The sequence below is a fragment of the Meleagris gallopavo genome, chromosome 4 (genome assembly GCF_000146605.3).
Source record: "Meleagris gallopavo isolate NT-WF06-2002-E0010 breed Aviagen turkey brand Nicholas breeding stock chromosome 4, Turkey_5.1, whole genome shotgun sequence".
Classification (NCBI taxonomy): domain Eukaryota; kingdom Metazoa; phylum Chordata; class Aves; order Galliformes; family Phasianidae; genus Meleagris; species Meleagris gallopavo.
The window spans coordinates 9,758,101-9,778,334 of record NC_015014.2 but is presented as its reverse complement, the minus strand read 5'-3'; the positions used below and the strand labels follow the sequence as shown (position 1 = coordinate 9,778,334).

At 36.7% G+C, this 20,234-nt stretch overlaps 1 protein-coding gene across 1 annotated transcript in view; it reads left to right on the top strand.

Moving 5' to 3' along the window:
- The window catches only part of INPP4B (inositol polyphosphate-4-phosphatase type II B), a 173,381-nt gene that overhangs the window by 82,319 nt on the left and 70,828 nt on the right, over window positions 1-20,234 (top strand). Inside the window, exons 11-13 of the mRNA XM_031553014.1 lie at window positions 1,224-1,354; window positions 6,437-6,541; window positions 13,700-13,808. Coding sequence (XP_031408874.1) covers window positions 1,224-1,354; window positions 6,437-6,541; window positions 13,700-13,808 — 345 coding nt within the window. The remainder of the gene's footprint in view (window positions 1-1,223; window positions 1,355-6,436; window positions 6,542-13,699; window positions 13,809-20,234) is intronic.

Below are 20,234 nucleotides of genomic sequence, written 5' to 3'. Positions count from 1 at the left end.
ATATATATATATGCATATATAGTGAGATTGAATATCACGGGGTAACGGGGTATTAGCATGGACTTTAAATTGCATAATTTCCAAAGTACTTTCTTTCTGTTATCTATCCTTTTACTTGAGGGTTGCCAACAATTCCAATAAAGCTTAGTATTGTGAAGTACTGTTGATGGAACTTAATGGTGGAAAAGATCACTCTCTTTTTAGCTATGACTGAGAACAGAGTTGCACTGAGTCACCAACAGCAGTGTGACAAAGACTAAGAACTTGCAACGCAGAAAGAGTATCCAAATCCAAAATATCTTGAATTGATTATCGTGTTTGGGGGAAGGAAAAAAAAAATGATGTATATGTAGTAGTTATAGTAGCTCTGGGATTGAATTTACTTTGCAGGTGGAGAAAACAGACTGCACAGTAAGTAACTGTGCTGGTTAGTCTAGGAAGTTAGTGAGCTCTACTTTGCTCCGGTCAACTCTCAAGAGAGTGTACAGGAAGACTGATAATTTGCTAAAGGATTTCCTTTTGCATTTTAGTGACATGTGTAGTTACCATAACATTGCTGTTTTGACCTGATGAGCACAGCTGTAAAGCTGAAGATTACATTTTAGGGAAATTGTCACTTTCTGTTTTGTTTTGTTCTGTTTTACAACAAAGAAATTTGGGGAAGGAAAGCTTGGAGGGGAGCAAGCTTGGTGTGGGGGCACGTGACAGAATTACTGTACTGATAGATAAACAGACATTTGTGGAAATACTGGCACAGTAGTGTATATGAGAGTATCCAAAGAGTAGACCTTACAAAGCAGCTTTAACGGAAGTGTTGGAAAAGGAGTGAAATTTGTACTCTTTGCAGTGGTCTGCAAAGAGACCTGTCTTCACAAAATATTTCTTACTGTGGACACAGATCTTTGGAGCCTGAAAGCATTCTTGCCTACAGGGAAGAAACAATATTTCGCTTTGCAGGCCATTACATTTATACCAGATGAGTTTTGAACGTTAAATTATTGTATTATTCAGTGATTTGACATTCCTTATTGCATGGTAAAAATAGAGCTGAAATCAGCCAACTTAGTAAGAGGCATGAAAACGGACCCAAGATGATAATTTTATTTCAATTGGGAAGGGCTTTTGATGTTTCTTAATAAACTATCTTGGATTAATTGGATTCATTTGGATGAGTGTTAACGGATTAAGGAATTAAAGCCATTTCTTTCTGCCTTTTGATACAGGAATCAGGAGCTTAAAGACTTGGGAGAACTTGCACCTCACTGGGACAATATGCGCAAAAGTGTTATTGCTCACTGTGATCAGATGTTGAGTGTGTATCAGGATACTCTCGCAGAGCTTGGAAAACATACAGGTATGAAAGTAGCCTCCCCTCAGCTGGAAAATTTAACCGTCAACCTGGTCAACGCTTACCGTATACTAAAGTATTCAGCAGAAATAAAACACAAAGACTTTATTTCTGAGGTACCAAGAAGTTCCTTGCTTCTTCTGTTTTCTTTATTTTTCAATGCATTCCAACACGTTTTCACAATTAACGTAGCTCATGGTTATACAGCAACCAAAAAATGGGAAAGGTGGCTGTGCCTCTTTTAACTGCATATTCCCTTGAATGTACTACTCTAGGAATATTGAGTACCATCTGACAGTTGGAAACAGAGGTAGTTCTGTCAGCTTTTCTTGAAATATAGGTTGCATTTAACAGTACGGAGAACAACTGTAATACGTTTTACATATCCATAGTGCGTTTGTCGTTGCCCAGGTCATGTCAGAAAAGCACATAATTTATGTAGGATTCACAGTCTGCCCACAGTCCAGAAATAGCAGTGTGTAATACTTTTTTCACATGTAGTGGTCTGATGCACTTGAGGTGTTTGTTCAGTTATGTTTGTCAGGATCTTGTGGAATGTAATATATTGTAGTACCCACACACGAGTTGATTAAAGACAGCATCAGTGACAAATGTACAGAGAGGTAGCTGGTCTTTTTCTCCTGTAAAATTCTTTATAAAAAGAATAAGGAAAGAATGCAGAATCAAGTATTTATGCTTTTGAATTTCTTTTGATTGTCCACAAATCATTTAAAGAACTTACGATGATTCTTTTTTATTTGGGAAGACTGCTGGAATTACTTCCTGAATAACACTATTTTGAGCAAGCTATTTTTTTTGTTCGTAGCATGCCTTTCACCTCCACAACTGCTTTTGAGATTTTTCTGGAAGGAAATAAACACTTGTGCTCTGAGTGACTGCAGAGGCCTTGTTGCTGCTTTCTTGCTAGTGATCCTCATGATCACCTTCTTATTATGCATTTTCTTAGGCTGTGCTGCCATTACTGGATATGCTGTGTCACTCTGTATTCTCATTATTAGTTATGTGACTCTGTATGTATAGGCGTAGGCTTGCCAGAGGTTAGCAGGTCTTTGTGCATTGTGCATTTACATATACAGCATTTGGTTACATCTTTTGAAATATCAGGTAATTACAAGGGTTAACTTGCATTATATTAACTATTCCTAGCTTTCTACAGTTGTATAAAAAAAAAACAAAAACTTTTTTTATTTACTGAGAACCTGTATGACTTTAGTTCAGTGTACAACTAGATTGCTTTAGAGACTATTTTTCTTTCACAGAATTGGGCATGTTTTTGATAATTGATCTACTGCATTTAGTAGGTGAGACACAAATCCTTCTTTTCCAAAATAATCATTAAAATTGTCAGGTTATCTGTTATTCATCACCTTTTAGTAGAAAACTGAGCACATTATTTGTCACCTCATATTGTTCAGAGATACCTTTTTGTTTTTTTGGTCACAGGAAGAGAGAAATCCTGTTTTAGTATATGAACAAAAAGAAGTTCTTAACTGAAACCAAGCATTTTGGCAGCAGTGGGAGGAAGCTCATCTGTTATACTAAATGTTGTATAATCAATAGCATTTTGGTTGCACGACTGTAATTTCTCGTGTTTATGATTGTTTACCATTATCATAATATTCCAATTCTGTTTTTGTCAGACTACTGTGTGAAATGACTTAAGTTTCAGCGTTATAACTAATACACATTTTTTAATGCTTTATTAGATTTTGAAAGCATTCCATAAAATATCATATGCAAGGAAATAGATAAAGATGATGAAAGGAATCAGTATGTTAATTAACACTTCGAGGAAAATACTAAGATGACCTTTTGGGATTTAAAAAAGAAAAAAAAATAATTTATTAAATATAAATTGTGCAAGGCCTTTATTGTGACAAGTGAATTTGAAAAGAGCCGATGATGTTAAATGTCTTGTCTTAATGAAAAATATCTGAAAGATAACTAGTCATAGCCAACGTGGGTTCACGAAGGGGGAGTCCTGTTTAACTTAATCTCCTTTTATGACAAAGTTATGAACCTGGTTGACCAAGGAAAACCAATTAATGTAATCTTTTTGAATTTCAGCAAAGCCTTCAGTATTATTTTTCAGAGTATTCTTATGGACAAAATATCCAGCAAACACTTAGACAAGATCATAGTGTGATGGGTGAACAATTGGCTGATGGATAGGGTAGGACAGCCTCACCAGAAGCACTTTATACAGTTTTGGCACCACAGTGTAAAGAAGACCTATTAGAGAACATCCAGAGGAGAGCTACGGAGATGGTGAAGGGTCTAGAGGGCGGGGTGTATGATGAGAGGCTAAAATCACTTGGTTTGTTCAGCTCAGAGAAGAGGAGGCTGAGGACAGGTCTCATGATGGCCTACAGCTTCCTCAGGAGGAGGGTGGAGGGGAAGGAGGTGCTCATGTCTTCTCAGATCCTTCCTGTGATCTGAGGGAATGGCATGGATTTGTTCCCCAGTGGTCACAGCACCAGGCTGACAGAGTTCAAGAAGTGTTTGGCCAAAGCACTCAGAAATATCATTTGATTTTTGAGTGGTTCTGAATGGAGCCAAGAGATAGACTTGATGATTTATAGTTCTGTGGTGGACCAGGGAACCCAATGATGTTGAAGAGGATAGAACCAGCACATGAAACAAAGTAGGAACATTACTTTCAAAACTAAACAGTCTAACAAGTGTACTGAAGATTTAAGATAAATGAGATTTTAAGTTGGAGGTCAACACTGAGGAACATAACTAAATTTCGTGTCTTGAATGACTTTTTTCCTCAGTAATATGCTGTTGGTAGAATAACTGTATTAGGGAAAATCCATATTGTTTTGGTGTGTTAAAATTTTGTGTTAAAAAGCTCAGTGATATATCTGTACGTTCTAGAACCTATTAATAGTACAGTAATTCTGAAGAAGACAATATTTACTTAAAGTCCTGTACTATATTTATTCATATTAAATCACAAATTAAATTAGATGATAAATCCTCTGGGCAGTAACTGTTCATTCAGAGTTCCACAAAGATCTAATGTTTTTTACATATATACATATATACATACATACCGTACATATATGGAGGCAGAGATGGGGTGGAGGAAGGGCGGAGGAAAGGGTATTTCATTGTACGTATGTGTATAGAGTCAGACTAGAACACCAAATCTGTATTTTAATCCTCTATGCAACAAAGGACTTTGCTGCCTAAAATTCAAGTAAAATCTGGAACAGATTTAAAGGGGCCAAGAGTTGATTTTTGCTTACAAATTTCATTTCTATAGCAGTATTAGGCTTGTACTTAGGTTGGAACTTCTGTGCAACTATAGCTACACACACAGCTTTTAAAATCCTGTGACAGCTCAGGGCATATCCTGCTCTTCTTTGTACTGAACTTGAGTGAGTTGCAGTTCTTTTGTGGTCTAGTGACAGAAAAACATCATCTTCTGGGCACATGGGTGAAAATATGGGTAGTGCAGGCAAATGCTAGCCCTGACAGCTGACCAGATGGAGTGAAACCTGATGTTTCAATATGTTGTAATCTTTACAGAGACATTAAATTGGTCTTTACAGAAGTTATGTTTGAGTAATAGGAATAACGAAAGCACATGGGTGGGTAAGACATATGGTGAATGCTTTGAAGACGCGTGCCTAGGATTAGAATGCAGGATTTGCAGCCAAAAAGAGTGACTATTAAGTCATTTTTGCATGCGTCATGGCCTTGCATCTATCCTCCATGGTCTCATACAGTTGGCCTCAGCCCATCAGTCCAGCCTGTCCAGATGCCTCTGTAGGGCCTTCCTGCCCTCAGGCAGATCAACACTTCTTCCCAATTTTTTGTCATCTGTGAACTTATTGAGGGTGCACTCAATCCCCTGGCTTCCTATCAAATCTTAATCAGTTACTCTTAACAATTGCTTTTTACAACCTTTGCTCTGAATCTTCATTCAGATTATTATTAATTTGTTAAGCTTTGGTAGCAGCCTATGCAGGTCTACAACTGATATAGATGAAGTACCTTTTCCTGGCTTAGCTTTGTGCAAATATGCTAGTACCTCTATAGCCTTGCTTTGTGGTGTCATTGGTGCATCTGGCAATATGGTTTGCATTGGGAGTCTAAAACATGCTTAGCTGCCTTGGAATTTATGGCAGTTCAAAGAGATAACCCCTAGAAAATACTGTCTGAACAAGCAAAGAATTTCAAATGTATGTTTTTCTCTTCCTAAATACAAGAAAATGTTGAACCTTTTCAGATATTTTTGTGGGAGAAGGGAGAGAAATCGGAGATTGAAATCAGACCGGATATCAGAGAAATTTTAGTTTAAACAATTAACAAACAAGATGGCAGGATGCTGAAAAACCTGTCTTAGTTGTGCTGCTTGAGTGAGAATGTAGGATCACCTCTCTTTACTAATCGATGACCTTTAGCTTTGTATATGTGCCCTGGTAAATATCTCCAGGTAAATCACGTTTATTCCCGTGAGGCTTTAATTGTATTCCTTTATGCCACCATAAAGTTGCTTGTAATCTCATACTCCTGAAGCATGTAGCCAGATTGCATTTTGTTGGGCTTTCTTTTTTTTGAGAGCATTGTGCTTTTTTTCTGATACTGGATTTTTTAAGAAAGAAAAATAGCTTTTCTTAAGCCGTTTTATGCTTCTAGATTGGAGCTTCCTACGAAGAATACATAGCTCAATGTAATATTTTTCATTTAATAAAAAAAAAAGTTGGTGAAAATGTAGTACTATCATAGCTTTGTACCATTGTGTTTTTCAAACAGAATAAACGTAATGCCTGTTAACTGTGGCATTATTTCCAGCAGACCTATTTCAAGCCACAGAAAAAAATACATATCACCTAGAATAAAAAATTAAATTGTTCTGTGAATTAAAAGCTGTTTTGTTGCTTGCAATATGGATGCATGCTGAGACTCGGTTAGTGAACCATCCTTCTCCTAATATACAGTTACACATTAAAAGTAAATTAAGGAAGGCTACCAGTATTGTCCTCACATTAAAAAGAAGACAAAACATCTGCAGGGTGCTTAAGATAATGATTCTTTAAACTTCTTTTTTTTCAGGTTCTTCCTTCAAGTCAAGCTGTAGCAAAGGAGAAAAAACATTAGAATTCATCCCAATAAATCTCCATCTGCAGAGAATGCATGTGCATAGTCCTCGATTGAAAGGTAAAGCATGATTTGCAGAGAAATCTCCTAAGTATGACAAAGTATACTTAGAATTACAATTAAACTGACAGCTGAGAGTTATGGTTTTCATTTTAGCCTTTTTTAAGAAGTGAAAATGTTAATTTATATATCCAGTTTCAAGAGTCAACATCATGTGGATGTAAAGCTTTTGGCTGAAACCTTACAACCACATTTGTCCTGAAAGGTAGTCTGTTTAGAGAGTTGAATCTTGATGATTTTTTTCACTTAATTGAAGGATACCAGCAACAGTGTTGTTAAACTGTTTAGATGGAATGTAAAGATGCTTCAGAAAAAAAGTAGCAGCAAGTTTTAGTGTAGAAAATGGATTCTTCAGTCAATTCATCTGCAGTTTGAACTTAAGTGAATTTGGAATACTATTGAGGAGGAAATAATTTCACAGGAAATAGTGACTTCTAAATAAAATAAAATAATAAAATAAAATAATAAATAAAATAATAAAAATAAATAAAATAGATTAATTTCATGTGCTTTCTGTTTTGCCATCCACTGAAGTTTGTGTAAGATATATGCAGTATGGCATGATATGGACTTCTTGTATGACTATTCCTTGTTGTCCTATTGTTCTTTCTTTTCCATATAATCCTAGAATCATTTAAGTTGGAAGGGACCCTTAACGGTCATCTAGTCCAACTGTCCTGCGATGAACAGGGATACCTACAGCTAGATCAGGTTGCTCAGAGAGCCACATCTAGCTTGACCTTGAATGTCTCCAGGAATGGTGTTTCCACCACCTCTCTAGGCAACCTGTTCCAGTGTTTCACAACCCTTAACATAAAAATCTTTTTTCTTATATTCAATCTAAATCTCCCCTCTTCAATTTTGAAACCATTGTCCTCTCACTACAGACCCTGCTACATAGTCTGTCCCCCCATTAGAATACTGAAAAATTGCCATCAAGTCTTTCCAGAGCTTTCTCTTCTCCAGGCTGAACAGCACCAGCTCTTTCAGCCTTTCTAATAAGATCAAGTTTATGAATTCATTATTTAAAAACTTGTACTGCTGTAGGGGTATTTAATTTTTCACTTCATTTAATGGTCCCTAGAAACTCCATGTGGACACTTCCTGTCATTGTTTTATGTCCAAATATGGAACCTGCCTGCTTTCCTGTGTGGTTCAATTTCATTCTCAGGATTGTTCATCTACTTGTAAATATCTAAGAAGTTGACTGAAATATTTCTAGAGAAATTGAATGTGTATTGTCCTTAGAGAACAACTCTTAAGTAAATCATGAGAACAAAGAAATGACCAGCTACCCCTTCCTTCACATATCTCTAAGAAATTCTGAAACCTACATCCACACGTACTCACTGCTGAGACTAATGAAAGCTATGAGTCTGTGCTGAAACCTAGAAATTACGTCCAATGTTTTCTTGCCTCGTCTTCTGAAGCCACAAGCTTTTGATACTGACCACATCTTGGAAAACTAAGGAGGGGTTAACTAAATTTCTTTCAAATTATTTTCAAAAAGAATTTCAGGAGTTTCATGCTCTTTTTTGTGCTTATGACTTTTCAAACAAACACACACAGAATATACGTGCGTTGAAATACATTTGTAAGTGTGTGGTTAAAAATATTCAGTTGTGCCAGTGCAGAACTAATACTGTATTGTTTCATTCTGATGTGCCGCATGATATTCAGTTGGATTCACATGTGTTTAGGGCACTGACTGAATTTTTCATTATGATCTATAGTGTCAGTGGTGGTGTAAAAGCCTGTCTTACCTGTCCTGTTTCTGAGGTGTTTTTCTTTCCACTGTGGTACTGGAGATAGTGGTAGAGCATGCTAAATTGCTTCCCAGAGATTGTAGGGCGGACTCACCAGCATAGGTGATATAAGCAGCCACGAAGAAAAATGTTATTTCTGAACTTAACATATCCTATTTCCTAGGAAACCTTAATAAACCCAGTTCTGCTCGTGTCTAAATGAGCTCTTTCAGTGCTATTCTGTGTTATGTAAGCATTTTCTTAGTCTTAAATGCAATTATCTTAGAATTATGCTGAAAATAGAGTATTTATACCTTCTGGAAAGTGGGGGTAATTTTCTATAATGTATTCTGTCATTTAATAGAGAAGTCTGCTCCTTGGATGTAGCTTTAGCAGCATCCTATGCAAATACAGCATTATATTAGATGACCATAGTATAGTAAATGCCTTATGGACAAACAGAGATCTGTTGAATATGCAGGCACCCTACAAATGTGCAAATTACACTTGCTAAGATTTTTACCTTAGCAGTACAATCTTCTGCTAGTAAGATTATAAAATATTAGAGCTGCTTCAAAAGCAATGCCTCCCATTTTATTATGTTGGCCCATGACATCAGAGGTGGATATTGGTATAGCAGCAGAGGCTGAACCTTCCTGACAATGTCCTGTTACATTTTGTTGCCATGCGACAGATGGCAGCAGAGAGACATTCGGGTAAAATGGCATCTGATGTGGAAGTGTTTATGAAGCAAAAGCGTGTCACTGAATTCTCTATGCGGAAAACGTTGCACCCATTGACATTATTTGATGATTTCTGAACATTTTTGTGGACCAAACGGTGGTCTCCAAAAGTGGTCTTCAAAGCACAGCCTTCATCAAGTAGAATGATGTGCGCTGTCTTCTGGGGTAGGAGAGGGGTGATCATTCTGGATTTCCTGAAGCCCAGAAAAAACATCAGCTCAGACCTGTACATCGCCATGCTGAATATGCTGAAAGCTGGAACTTCCAGAGCTAGGCCAGAGAAGAAGACAGTCTTTCTCTTGCAACACATTAACACCAGCCCCCGCAGCAGTTTGAATACCATGGAGCACGTGGCCAATCTTGGCTGCGTTGTCCTACCACACCCACCATATGGATCCATATAATATCTGGATCCATATAAGATCCATAGAATCTGGATTCTGATTTTGATCTGTTCAGAGTGACGAAAGACAGACTGCATAGGCAACATTTTCCTAGCAAATGCACTGCTGTAGCAGCTCTGAAACAGCAGGTCACCTCTGCCAGTGCGCATTTTTATGAGCGTGGTATACAGGCTCTTGTTGATGGCTAGCCAAAGTGCATCGCTAATGGTGGTGGAAGTGTTGAAAAAACAGTGCTTTGTACCTGTGAATTTGCTCTATTAAATAGTGTTATTGTGCTCTTTGTAACTGTTGTAGTTTTCGTGCAAATAATTAGGTGGAATTACTTCTAGAGTAACTAACGTTGTAAAAACAAACAATACTTGCAGGATTGTCACAATGTGTATTAGTGATGGTCCTCCACTTCTGTGTAGAGGAACAGAGACTTCCTGTTATTGCCTGTTAGAACTATACTAGTTGAGTATTTTTTTCTTTCTTTTTAAAGGCACAGTTCTTTAGTAAGATTTTTACAGCATGACAGAATATAACAGCACAACTTCTAATTCATCTAATGTTTTGAAGTTAGTTAATAACTAACGGAAGTAGTTATAGATTAAATTGCTGGCCACTTGTAGTCCTAATTTTACGTCTTTTCAAGATAACCTCTCTGGGAGTAGTGTTTTTATTTGCTAAGTTGTAAAGTGGAATGAAGTATGCTACTTGTCTACAATTTTAGCACTACTTTATTTTGTTTTTGGCTAATATTCTCCTTTTTGTCCTCAAACTAGAAACAGATAGATATCTAAATTTTCTTCTAAATTTAGGTATCTCTTTAAACTCTAAAACTCTCCCTTTTTTCTTTAGGTGAGAATTAGATAACATTGTTCTAGCTACACTCATCTTTGGTGATTGCGAAGCATTAATAACGATGAGAACTTGTGTTAAAATCAGGAGATGCATATGCGCACACGTCTTTTAAGGCTGACGCCTTATTTATAGTGAACTCTTTTTATTTCCCTTTATACTAAATTAATTCATCAGTATGTTTAGGATGTTTTGGTAGCACTATATTATAACGATGACAGAAGATAATTGAAGGTGATTATACTTGCCTTTTGTGGATAAATGATTTTTGTACCTATTACTCAACATCCCATCTGTTTGGTTTACTGCAATAAGTTTCATTTTATGAGCACTGAAGAGCTGTGTCTTCTATTAGATAAATGGTGATATTTTTGAATGGTTTGTATCAATTGCTGCTCGTTCTGGTGTGAGCAGCACATAGACACAAGGTTGATCCTTTTCCTCGTCGGCTTTACTTATCATGTATCAAATGGCAGCCAGAGTATCACAGGAAGTGCGAACCATTCACACAAGCATATGAGCCATAATGCAGTCATTAACCCTTATGCTTTCAGATATCTTCAGTCTGGGGATGCAAGGTAGGTCTTAATCACATCTTATCATATGTATGCTTATCATATGTATGCCTATGAATACGTACTGTTTTGTTCAACATGTCCAATAATAGGGTTGCTTTTATTAACCTTTGATTCAGGTTATTATACAGTACTGACTTGGAATAGCAGATACCTGTGTGTTTAACTTTCCAGTAGGAACGTCTTTGAGAAAAATACCGTTTCACTCTGAAAGTTATCTGTATCCCTGTCCCTTTGTTAAGCACAACTTTTTGGTCTGTTCATCATACTGCAGAACTTAAGTGTATATATATAGTTCTGATTTTTGTCCATGTTTATACTAAAAACATACTTGTTTTGAATGAACTTGGTGGAACATTGCTTCTTTGTCCAGTTCGAGAGAATGACTGCCTCCCGTAAAGGCAAGAGAGTTGTTTCAAGTTCTAAACTGAGCTGTGTGCCTAGAAATCTCTCAGCTTTTTAAATTGACCTGATTAAACCAAGCTTTGTGGAACTGTGTTGCGGTTGTTGTCCCCATGGTGCACTCAGGACTTAGTGATGAGCAGGTAGTTTATACCTCTGCAAGGTGGAGTTGTTGTGATTTGGCAAGTGTCTAAGCATTTCTCTTGTATAAGGAGCGGGTGAATTTATCTTTCCGTCAGAATAATTAGAATGAAATATTAAAAGCCCAATTTCCTCTTTTTTAAAATGCTTTGGTGTTGTTTCTTTCTCCTTTAAATTCTGAACTGATTATTTGAGGGAAAGGTATTTTTCGTTTCCCTCTCCTTCTTCGAAATATCAATTAATTTTTAATAATTTTTAATTTTTGTGGAGCATGCTGACAATATGACATAGCTCCTATCACTCTTAATGACATTTCAAGCTTTGTCTCCGCTGTGGAATGTTGTCAACACTTGTCTTTTCTTGACAATGGGTGATGGTTCTGAGTCACTGGAACATTGCTGTGCCAGTGCACTTGTGCTGACAGTGCATACCTTTCATGAGGAGCTGCACTGATGTGTAAATGGAGCACATCACAAGGAATTTTTCCCAAGAATGCACCGCTTTCCAACGCAGCATATTCTGGAGGGTGAGAGGTAGAACAACCCATGCTCGTCACCATGGTGATAGATGTTTACTTTGCTGACCTTAGTCTCCCATGTTCTTCTGCAAGTGGGAGGTGGCTCAGCTGATCTGGATGTGTTTGCATCTGAACGAGCTGATTCTTGACATATACTAAGAGGCTACAGTCTCAATGAATGCTACCTTCTGAGCAGATCCCCTGAGGTAGTTATAATCACTGTTTTTAAAACAACTCAGCAAAACCACTAGGACATTTAGTCTTTAATGTATTTTCCTTTAGTTTTGAGTTCTCTGAAAACATATTCAGAAGCCGTTATGCAATTAAACTGATGAGTTCATCTCTCACTTTATTTTCAAGCCTGTGTTGTCTATGCAATAGAACCGTGGAGCTCTAATAGCCCAAGATTGTGTTATTGATAAATATCCATGAAGATCTGAAAGAATGGACTACTAAAGAATCTTGAATCTCACCTGAGGCTAAAGATATTATGTTGCTTCTCCTTTTAAGAACTGACGAGCCACCAATTCATTAGAGTTGGAATCGGTTTGAGTGAATATGTTTTGAGATTCAGCTCTGGAAGTAAAACATAGTTCATTAACTCTGAGTCATTTTTACAGTGTTCTTCCTTCGAGCGGTATTTATCATCAGAATGCAAGAAAAGTTCTATTTTAGGAGAGGGTGAGATTTTAATTTACATTGAAAGCTTCCTTGATGAATAAAACAGTTCACAAAATAAAATTAAAAACAAAATAAAATTAAAATTAATGTTTCCTCTAGAAGAATGTTTTAAAAATGCATTAGTTTGGCCTGCGTTTTTATACCTCCAATGAATGCGGCATAATACTGCTTAGTGCAAATGAAAATTCAAACTTTAAAGAGTGATTGTGGATGGAACTGTCCTCATCTTCATTCTCACAATTGCAAGACCCAAATGGGAGGCTGTTTCTAAAAAAGCATTGCATCTCCAGTTCTGTAAGCATACATCCATAGGAAAAAAAAAAAAAGATTGTCCATATCATTGCACACAGAATAACAACAGTTTGTCACATTCAGCAACATATTTATTGCACATCTTGGTAACTTTTCAGCTGAAGACAGTTACTGTGTTTATAAGCATACATAAAATTAAAAAGTGATTGAAAATGAGTCTTAAATGCAATGTCAAGAAGGTAGTTATATCTGAAAGTCGAAGCTAAACAAATTCAAACTAGAAGCAGAGTGGAAATTTTTACTGGTCAGTTTAAGTAGCTCTCTGGGGATAAAAAAGAATTTACTGTCGTTTGAAGTCTTTAAATCAAAATTACATAAAAAATAATAGTAAAAAGTTTGCTCAACCATCAAGACATTAGCTTGATGCAGTAATCATTAGCTGTAATTCTATAACCTGTATTAGGTAGTCAGACTATTTCATCACAATGGTCTCCTGACTCTAAAATGCATGTATCTGTGCGTTTCAACCTGACTGCAGTTTAAATAATGGAAGATGTAATGAAGTGAAATACACAAAGGACCAATTTACTTTGTAGCTCTGTAAACTGCAGAACTAGAGTATTTTTCTTTACTGTGGCGTATAATTTAGACATAGTAATAAATCAGGTAAACTTTCTAATGTGTGCAGGTGGCTGTGTAGTAAGATCAATGAGCTCCTGGGTCTTTTTGAGACACAGATTCTTGATTATTCCTTGAAAATAATAGATTTATTCTCCTCATGTACTGTAGAGTAGATTAGTGCTGCCGTGCTCTGGGCATAGGTTCACACAACTCTCTGCTTGTTTCTTCTTGTTCCAGATGCTCTGTATGATGTAATCACTGTGGGAGCCCCAGCAGCACATTTCCAGGGATTTAAGAATGGTGGTCTCCGAAAACTGCTGAGTAAATTTGAGGCAGAAAGGCGAAAGTAAGTATTTCCATAATGACTAAGCAAGTATTGTTAAATCTGCATTTTAATGTTAGTTACAAAACAGTTTCCCCCTGCTGGATGCAAGAAAAAATTAAAATCTAGTACAACTGGGTAAGCATTCATTCGTAAGACTACAAAACTGAAGCACAGTTAATCTGCAGTGCCAAGAGTTATTTTGGACACAAATGCTAAGCATTGAAATTTTCTTCCCATGTTTCAGGGAGCCTGAGGAATACCTATGCTAGAAAACGTGCTGTTCAGAATGAGACATCTCTTTTGTAGTTCTTGAGCTCAAGAAGAAAATAGCTATACACAACATTTCAATAAAGAAAGAGTAGCTTGTGGTACAATCTTCATTTCACAGCCTTGGGCATGTGAGCCAAAACACTTTTCAGCACCCCTGTGAAGTATATCAGAATGTATTGTTTTTCTTCATAAAATCAAAATGACGCTAAGTAAAGGTAAAGGCCTGAACTAGGATATCAATTTGCTTTAAGTTAAACCTTAAGCATGTACAGCAGTGTTAAATGTCTTGCTAACAAAGTATTATCCATGTATGTTCGTTGCTATGGCTGCCGAGTTTTGAGCAGGCACAGCTCTCACTGGCAGCACTGTCTTTTAGGGTGATGTAACTAGGGTGACCGTGTCACTGTCCGTTCAGATTCTTCACAGAAAAAAAAAATCTGAAGTCATACTGACTAACTTATATTTGAGCACTGACAATGGGGGAGTGCAGCTTCTAGCAAACTGCTTGCCAATCCAGATGCAAAGATCACTTAGCATATGAATTTCCACAAGATAGAATGAAGAAACTTCCAGAAGTCATCTTCCTTTCTGTCTTTGAGGAGCTTTCGAGGGAGATTCAGTTGGGCCAAAAAGTGAGTGGAAGCAAGCTCTGAATATAATTTTGCTTATCTGAAAATTTAAAATTGGGGGTTATTTTAAATAGATACTTGTAAGGGCTCATTCTTACCAAGGAGAAAATTCTTGCGCTGTGGCAATAACAAGTTTTGTATGTGACTGTTTAGTTAGCCTCACTGGGATGCTTTGAGGATGCTTAGCATTTCCGGGGGCAGACTTTACAATTTAAATTTCCTGTTCTACAATTGAAGCAGCTTTTCTGAAGCTATGAGTGAAGAAAGAAGTGATACCTTGAGATATCAGTCAGAATATAAATTAGCGGGAAAAAATGCATATTTAGCTGCCTTTTCCCCTAGGCCAGCTGAGCTGAAGACCTGGGGAAAGATGTGGGAAGAGATTATTCCTCAATCCATTCCTGGTAACTTTCAAGACATCGTTGTCAGTGCGTGTGATGGAACGTCTTGCATGTCTTTGACCTTCAGGCTGATGAGTAGAACAAAGTATTGAAATATTCAACCTTGTCAGCATATCACAAAATATTCCCTTCTCAAATCTGGGCTTGTGGAATTATCAGACAGCAGGAAGCATTAACTGGTAGCAAGGTTATATCACCCTTTACAAGATGTAATTGCATTAGCAATTGCCAGATTGAAAGGAATGTGTAATAGATATCTGTTTGAAGATGAGCGTGGATTTCTATTACATATAATACAGATCACTGGGCAGACCAAACAGAAGAGAAGGTTTTTTGTAGTAATATATATTAAAAATGCAGTATTTAAATGAATTTTTTTTCTTTTGGTAATTGCAAGCTGTTAAGACTAGAAAACAAATGTTAAAATTATTTTAAATAAGCAAGTCTAAGTTTCGGTTGAAAAACTGAAAAGAAGTTGTCAAACAGCACTTAATCATATGTGATCTAAAGTCAGTTGCATTGCTTTGTGACCCATTCATGATCTGTACAATTCTGTATCTTCAGCAAAGTTGCAGATCAGTGGCTTCAGCACTATAAAAATTAGGCATGTCTTCAATGCATGTCTGTAGGTTATCTGTTCTTTTGGTAGCTATCAGTGAACTTCATAGGAACTTCGTAAGTAAGAACAGGAGATACTTTTAAGTCAGAATTTGCTACGAGCCCATTTAAATTCACATAACTGAAATGTGCTGATTAAGGTGTGCTCAATCACTGCAAAGCAATTAAAATAAATATCTGTGTATGATACACATTTATCTGAGGGTTTTTTTCATGACTGGTTCTTTTTACTTTTTTCCTTCTTTCTAGCTAAAAGAAAATAAATCGATTGTTCAGATTCAGTCTTCTGTCAGCCTGATAATTACTTCTTCCAGCAAATGGAAGGACTTGTCTTACGATTGGTCTAGATGGCAAAGCAAATTTAGAGAGCTCAGTTGTGCAGCAACAGTAAAGGCAGGTATTCTGAAAGCTATGCCCATGTTACGCCTCTCTGTTTTAAGGGTTCATAAATCACTTTCAGTGTACATCAGGGATGTTTTTTCTTATAATCGTAAGTCTAAGAAAATATTTTAATGCCCAAGTACTAACCATCAAGAAAAACAGAAATGTCCCAGCTGCATTAGATATTGTAATTCACTATGGTTTTTTACATCATTTTTAGCAAGATTTTCATAACTGATCCCTCATTAAATTAGCAGAAACTTAAAGAAATAATAAAAATGTGTTGTATTTTTGTTTGTTTGGGTTTTTTTGGCCATAATTATTTTGAGTTTGAACTAAGAGGATTTTTTCTTGTTTGACGAGGTTTAGATAAATGACTTTCCTAACTTCTTTCACTAACTTACTTGCCAACAGAGATTTTATTAAAGCTGAGATCTTCAGGGTTTCTATACGTGAATTTCATAACGTTCAACCATTTCTATTCTCCGAGGAATCTGAAATAAAATTGCTTCATTGGAAAGCCCAGAGATGTTAAAATAATGATGATTTGTGTTTGGTCTCACTTGAACCTCTATTCTCAAGGGAAATCACAGCTTGTACTGTATAGTACTTTTCACAGAGATGTTCTTTGCTCATTTTCTCTCTCTTTTCGTATGTACATGTGTGTAGATATGTATATGTAAAAGAACGTCAGCCTTCATGGAGATTAACTTTTTTTTTATACTGACCAAATGTATGTATTAAGGTTGTTGGAAGTGTTGCAGAGAAACTTCCAGAGTTCATGTGCTCTTCCTTGGTATAAACATTACATCTGAACGTTTTTCAGCCACTAGTCTCTCTGAACAGAACTGCTTGATGCATTTCCTTAAGGAGGCCTGAAAGAAGGACGGTTTGGACTGGAAAATCAAGAGAAGGAGGAGTTTGTAGACTCTTTGCATGTGAAGGTTAGAAAGGATTTCCTTTGGAAAGCAAGAAACTGTATCAGGGTCCGGGTGTGATGGGAAGAGAACAGATTCATGACTTCGTCAATCTTTTTCCGTGGAACGAAAGAGGAGGACAGCATGTCTTAAACACTGTCATCTGGTCATGATGTGCACCTCAGTAGGCTGCCAGGGAAAGACTACGCTGAAAGATATAATTTACTCTGTTTTGTGGTAAAATATTATAGCTTTTATCTTCTGCTAAAATTCTTGCTCAGTTACCCTCGATAAGGTTCTTCCCTATGTTAAAGATTATTTTATCTTTCCATTAGCTCAACGATGCACGAAAAACAATTTGAAGAAATACAGAAGGCTTTTCCTAGATAGTCATGCTTTCCTGACTATCTTCCTAGAAAGATTCACTTTGAGCATGAATTCTGGTTAGGCCAGTGGAGGGCTGATGAAGGGTGTCATGACTTGTGTTTTCACTGAAACATATGTCCCATTATCGATTAAAGGCAGTTATTTAATATTACTTCAAGAGGAATTGAGAGGTAATAGAAGAGCAGCAAGAGAAGCCTTGTGTGTACAGGCTTGTTCATTGCTTCAAGGATAGGATTGATAGAAGTTCAGATTTCATCAATGAAAATGGATTGAAAATGGATTGAATGGAGACAGTGAATTTCCAAATTGTCAAGAGAATCTTCAGGAAATAAAAACAACAACAACAAAAACCTTTACTGGGAAATCTAATCTCTCTCAGGACTGCTTCCAAGACCTCAGTACTGATCATATGGTTTATTTTCTGATACAGTAAATGTTCCTGTTTCTTTCTTTTTTTTTTTTAATTGTAATCTATTGAGTTTTGATGGGACAAGGGTGAATAGTTTTAAGCTCAAGGAGGGAAATTTTTGACTGGATGGCAAGGGGAAGTTCTTCACAGAGTGTGATGAGGTGCTGGAACAGGCAACCTGGTCTAGTACCAAATCTGGAGGTTGGTGGCTGTGTGTGTGGCAGGGAGGCAGGAACTTAATGATCCTTGGGGTTCCTTCCAACCCAGGCCATTCTATGATTCTACAGTCATAACTTTAGATAGGATACGTGTGATGCTTTAAAACAAGCCTCTGCACTGGTAGCTTCTGTAAGGTATGTAAGCTTGAGATTACATGACAGGAGATGTTTTTTGTTGCTTATTTTCAAACTGTGTTCTGGAAGTTATCTTCTGCAGTTTTTATTTTGAAAAATGCGAAATGTTCATTGTTAAAAGATTTTTAAGCCAGTCACAGATGGTGATAATTTAACTTAGTCACACAAATGACTCGGTTAACAGCAGGAGTATAGAGTTAGCCTGAGTGTCATAAAAATTTAGACACTTAGCATATTGCCATATTTATTTTCAGGCAAGAACTTTGTTAATTTAAAGTTGAAATTGCAGGTTTAGTTGATGTATTCTTTATAAAAATTACATGATGTTGTCATTAAAGCCATTCAAAAACTGAAATGACCAACTGAAAGTCATGTGTATGTAGTAATGTATGCCAATACATGAAATATATTTTATGTGCTGAGTGAAGGCTTTGAAACTTAACCTGTGATACACTACTATCGACTTTCAAAAGGTAATATTTGTCCAATATTTTACTTAATATTTCGAGGATAGATTTTTGTATTCCTTCTAATTTCTTACACTGAACCTATCTATGTGATCTGTGCTCTAATGCAGAAGTTTCTTCTTACCTGTTATTCCCTTTGTCTAGTTTCTACAGGAATTCTGAGAACCATGTATTGGATGGGCAGCAGCTTGAAAGTTGTATTACTTGCTGTCGTGTGTACTGCTATGGCACCTCAGTTCTAGAGAGGTTTATTTAAAAGGAAACTCATTTTGTTCAGTTAGAACTTCAAACATCCCTTAACATGTTGTGCAGGAAAAATAGTAGCTCTCTTTCTTTGGACCGGTAGCTTTTCTGCTGCATGGGAGATCAATGGAAAAGATCTGGTAATTAAGGGCTGAGGGGAATCCCAGAAAGGAATATATAGACAGTGAACTTGGTAAGTGTTAGCCAAATTCAGCCTGCAAATAAAGGCTGTTTGATAAAGAGAGGGAGAAGTCAGAAGGAGCATTCAGAGATGATTCAGTGCTGTGAAGTATCAAGACTGTTAAGACAATTAATGTAGACAGTTGTTCTTGAGTGTTGAGTGGATGGAGCAGTAGTTCTGATGTGACTGGTAGTGTTGTCTCCTTGAGGGCAGATCTGTGATCATTTCCTTAGTTCTTGCAAAGAATTTTTTTTTCTTACAAAACTAATACAGTTTCTACAGTTTTCTTTGTTGAGCTATGCAGAATTCTGCTCTGCGCTTGGTAGTCGGTAACTAGTTCAGTGGACTGTGAATTAGAGACTTAGTAATTTTGATGTGGTTGGTAGCATGACTGATCACAGCAAGGCTTCACTGACTTAAATACTGTGCATCCTGACCACCTCTACGAAGAATTATATTATAAATGTAGGCATTAGGAACAAAATTAGGATTTAGTATTGTGTAATTTGGGACAGTAACTCAGCAGTGTCTAAGGAAGATGTTACTTTTGAGACTTTGAATCCGTTCTTATTTGCAAGATGGTTTATGTGCTTTAGATTTTGTGAAAGTTGCTTCATTTGAATTTGTATGCACGTCCTTTATTGAACTAAATTTAATTTCTTATTTATAGAAAGCTAACAAGTGGGAACTGGAAGGGATACTGAAGGGGAAATGGGAGACGAGCTCCCAAAAGGGCTGAAATGAAAAGCAACAATCAGTGTATTTCCAAAGACTACACGAGTGTAAAAATTCAGGTCTTGATGAGTGAAACTGGGGGAGGAGTGGGTTGGACATAAGGATGTGGAAGAAAAGTATGGATAAATGAAGAAAAGACAAGAAGAAAGATGAGAAATGCATATTGAGGCAGCTGGGGATGCTCTGTCATTGATAATGTTCCAGGAGTTGCTTGGTGATGTAATTAAATACATATTAATGAGTGTAACATAGCCAGCTAGGCATCTTGTGTATGGGCTATTGGAATGGCCTGACATCTGCTTTTTTTTATCCATTAGATCCTGTTACTCCTCTTCCATGAGCTCTCCACTGAGTAGTTAATCAAATAAAATCTGTTGAACGCATGAATAAATTAGGAGTAAAATACACTGTGCATCCAGGTCTTGTATGCTATGTTCCTTTTTTTTTTTTTTTTTT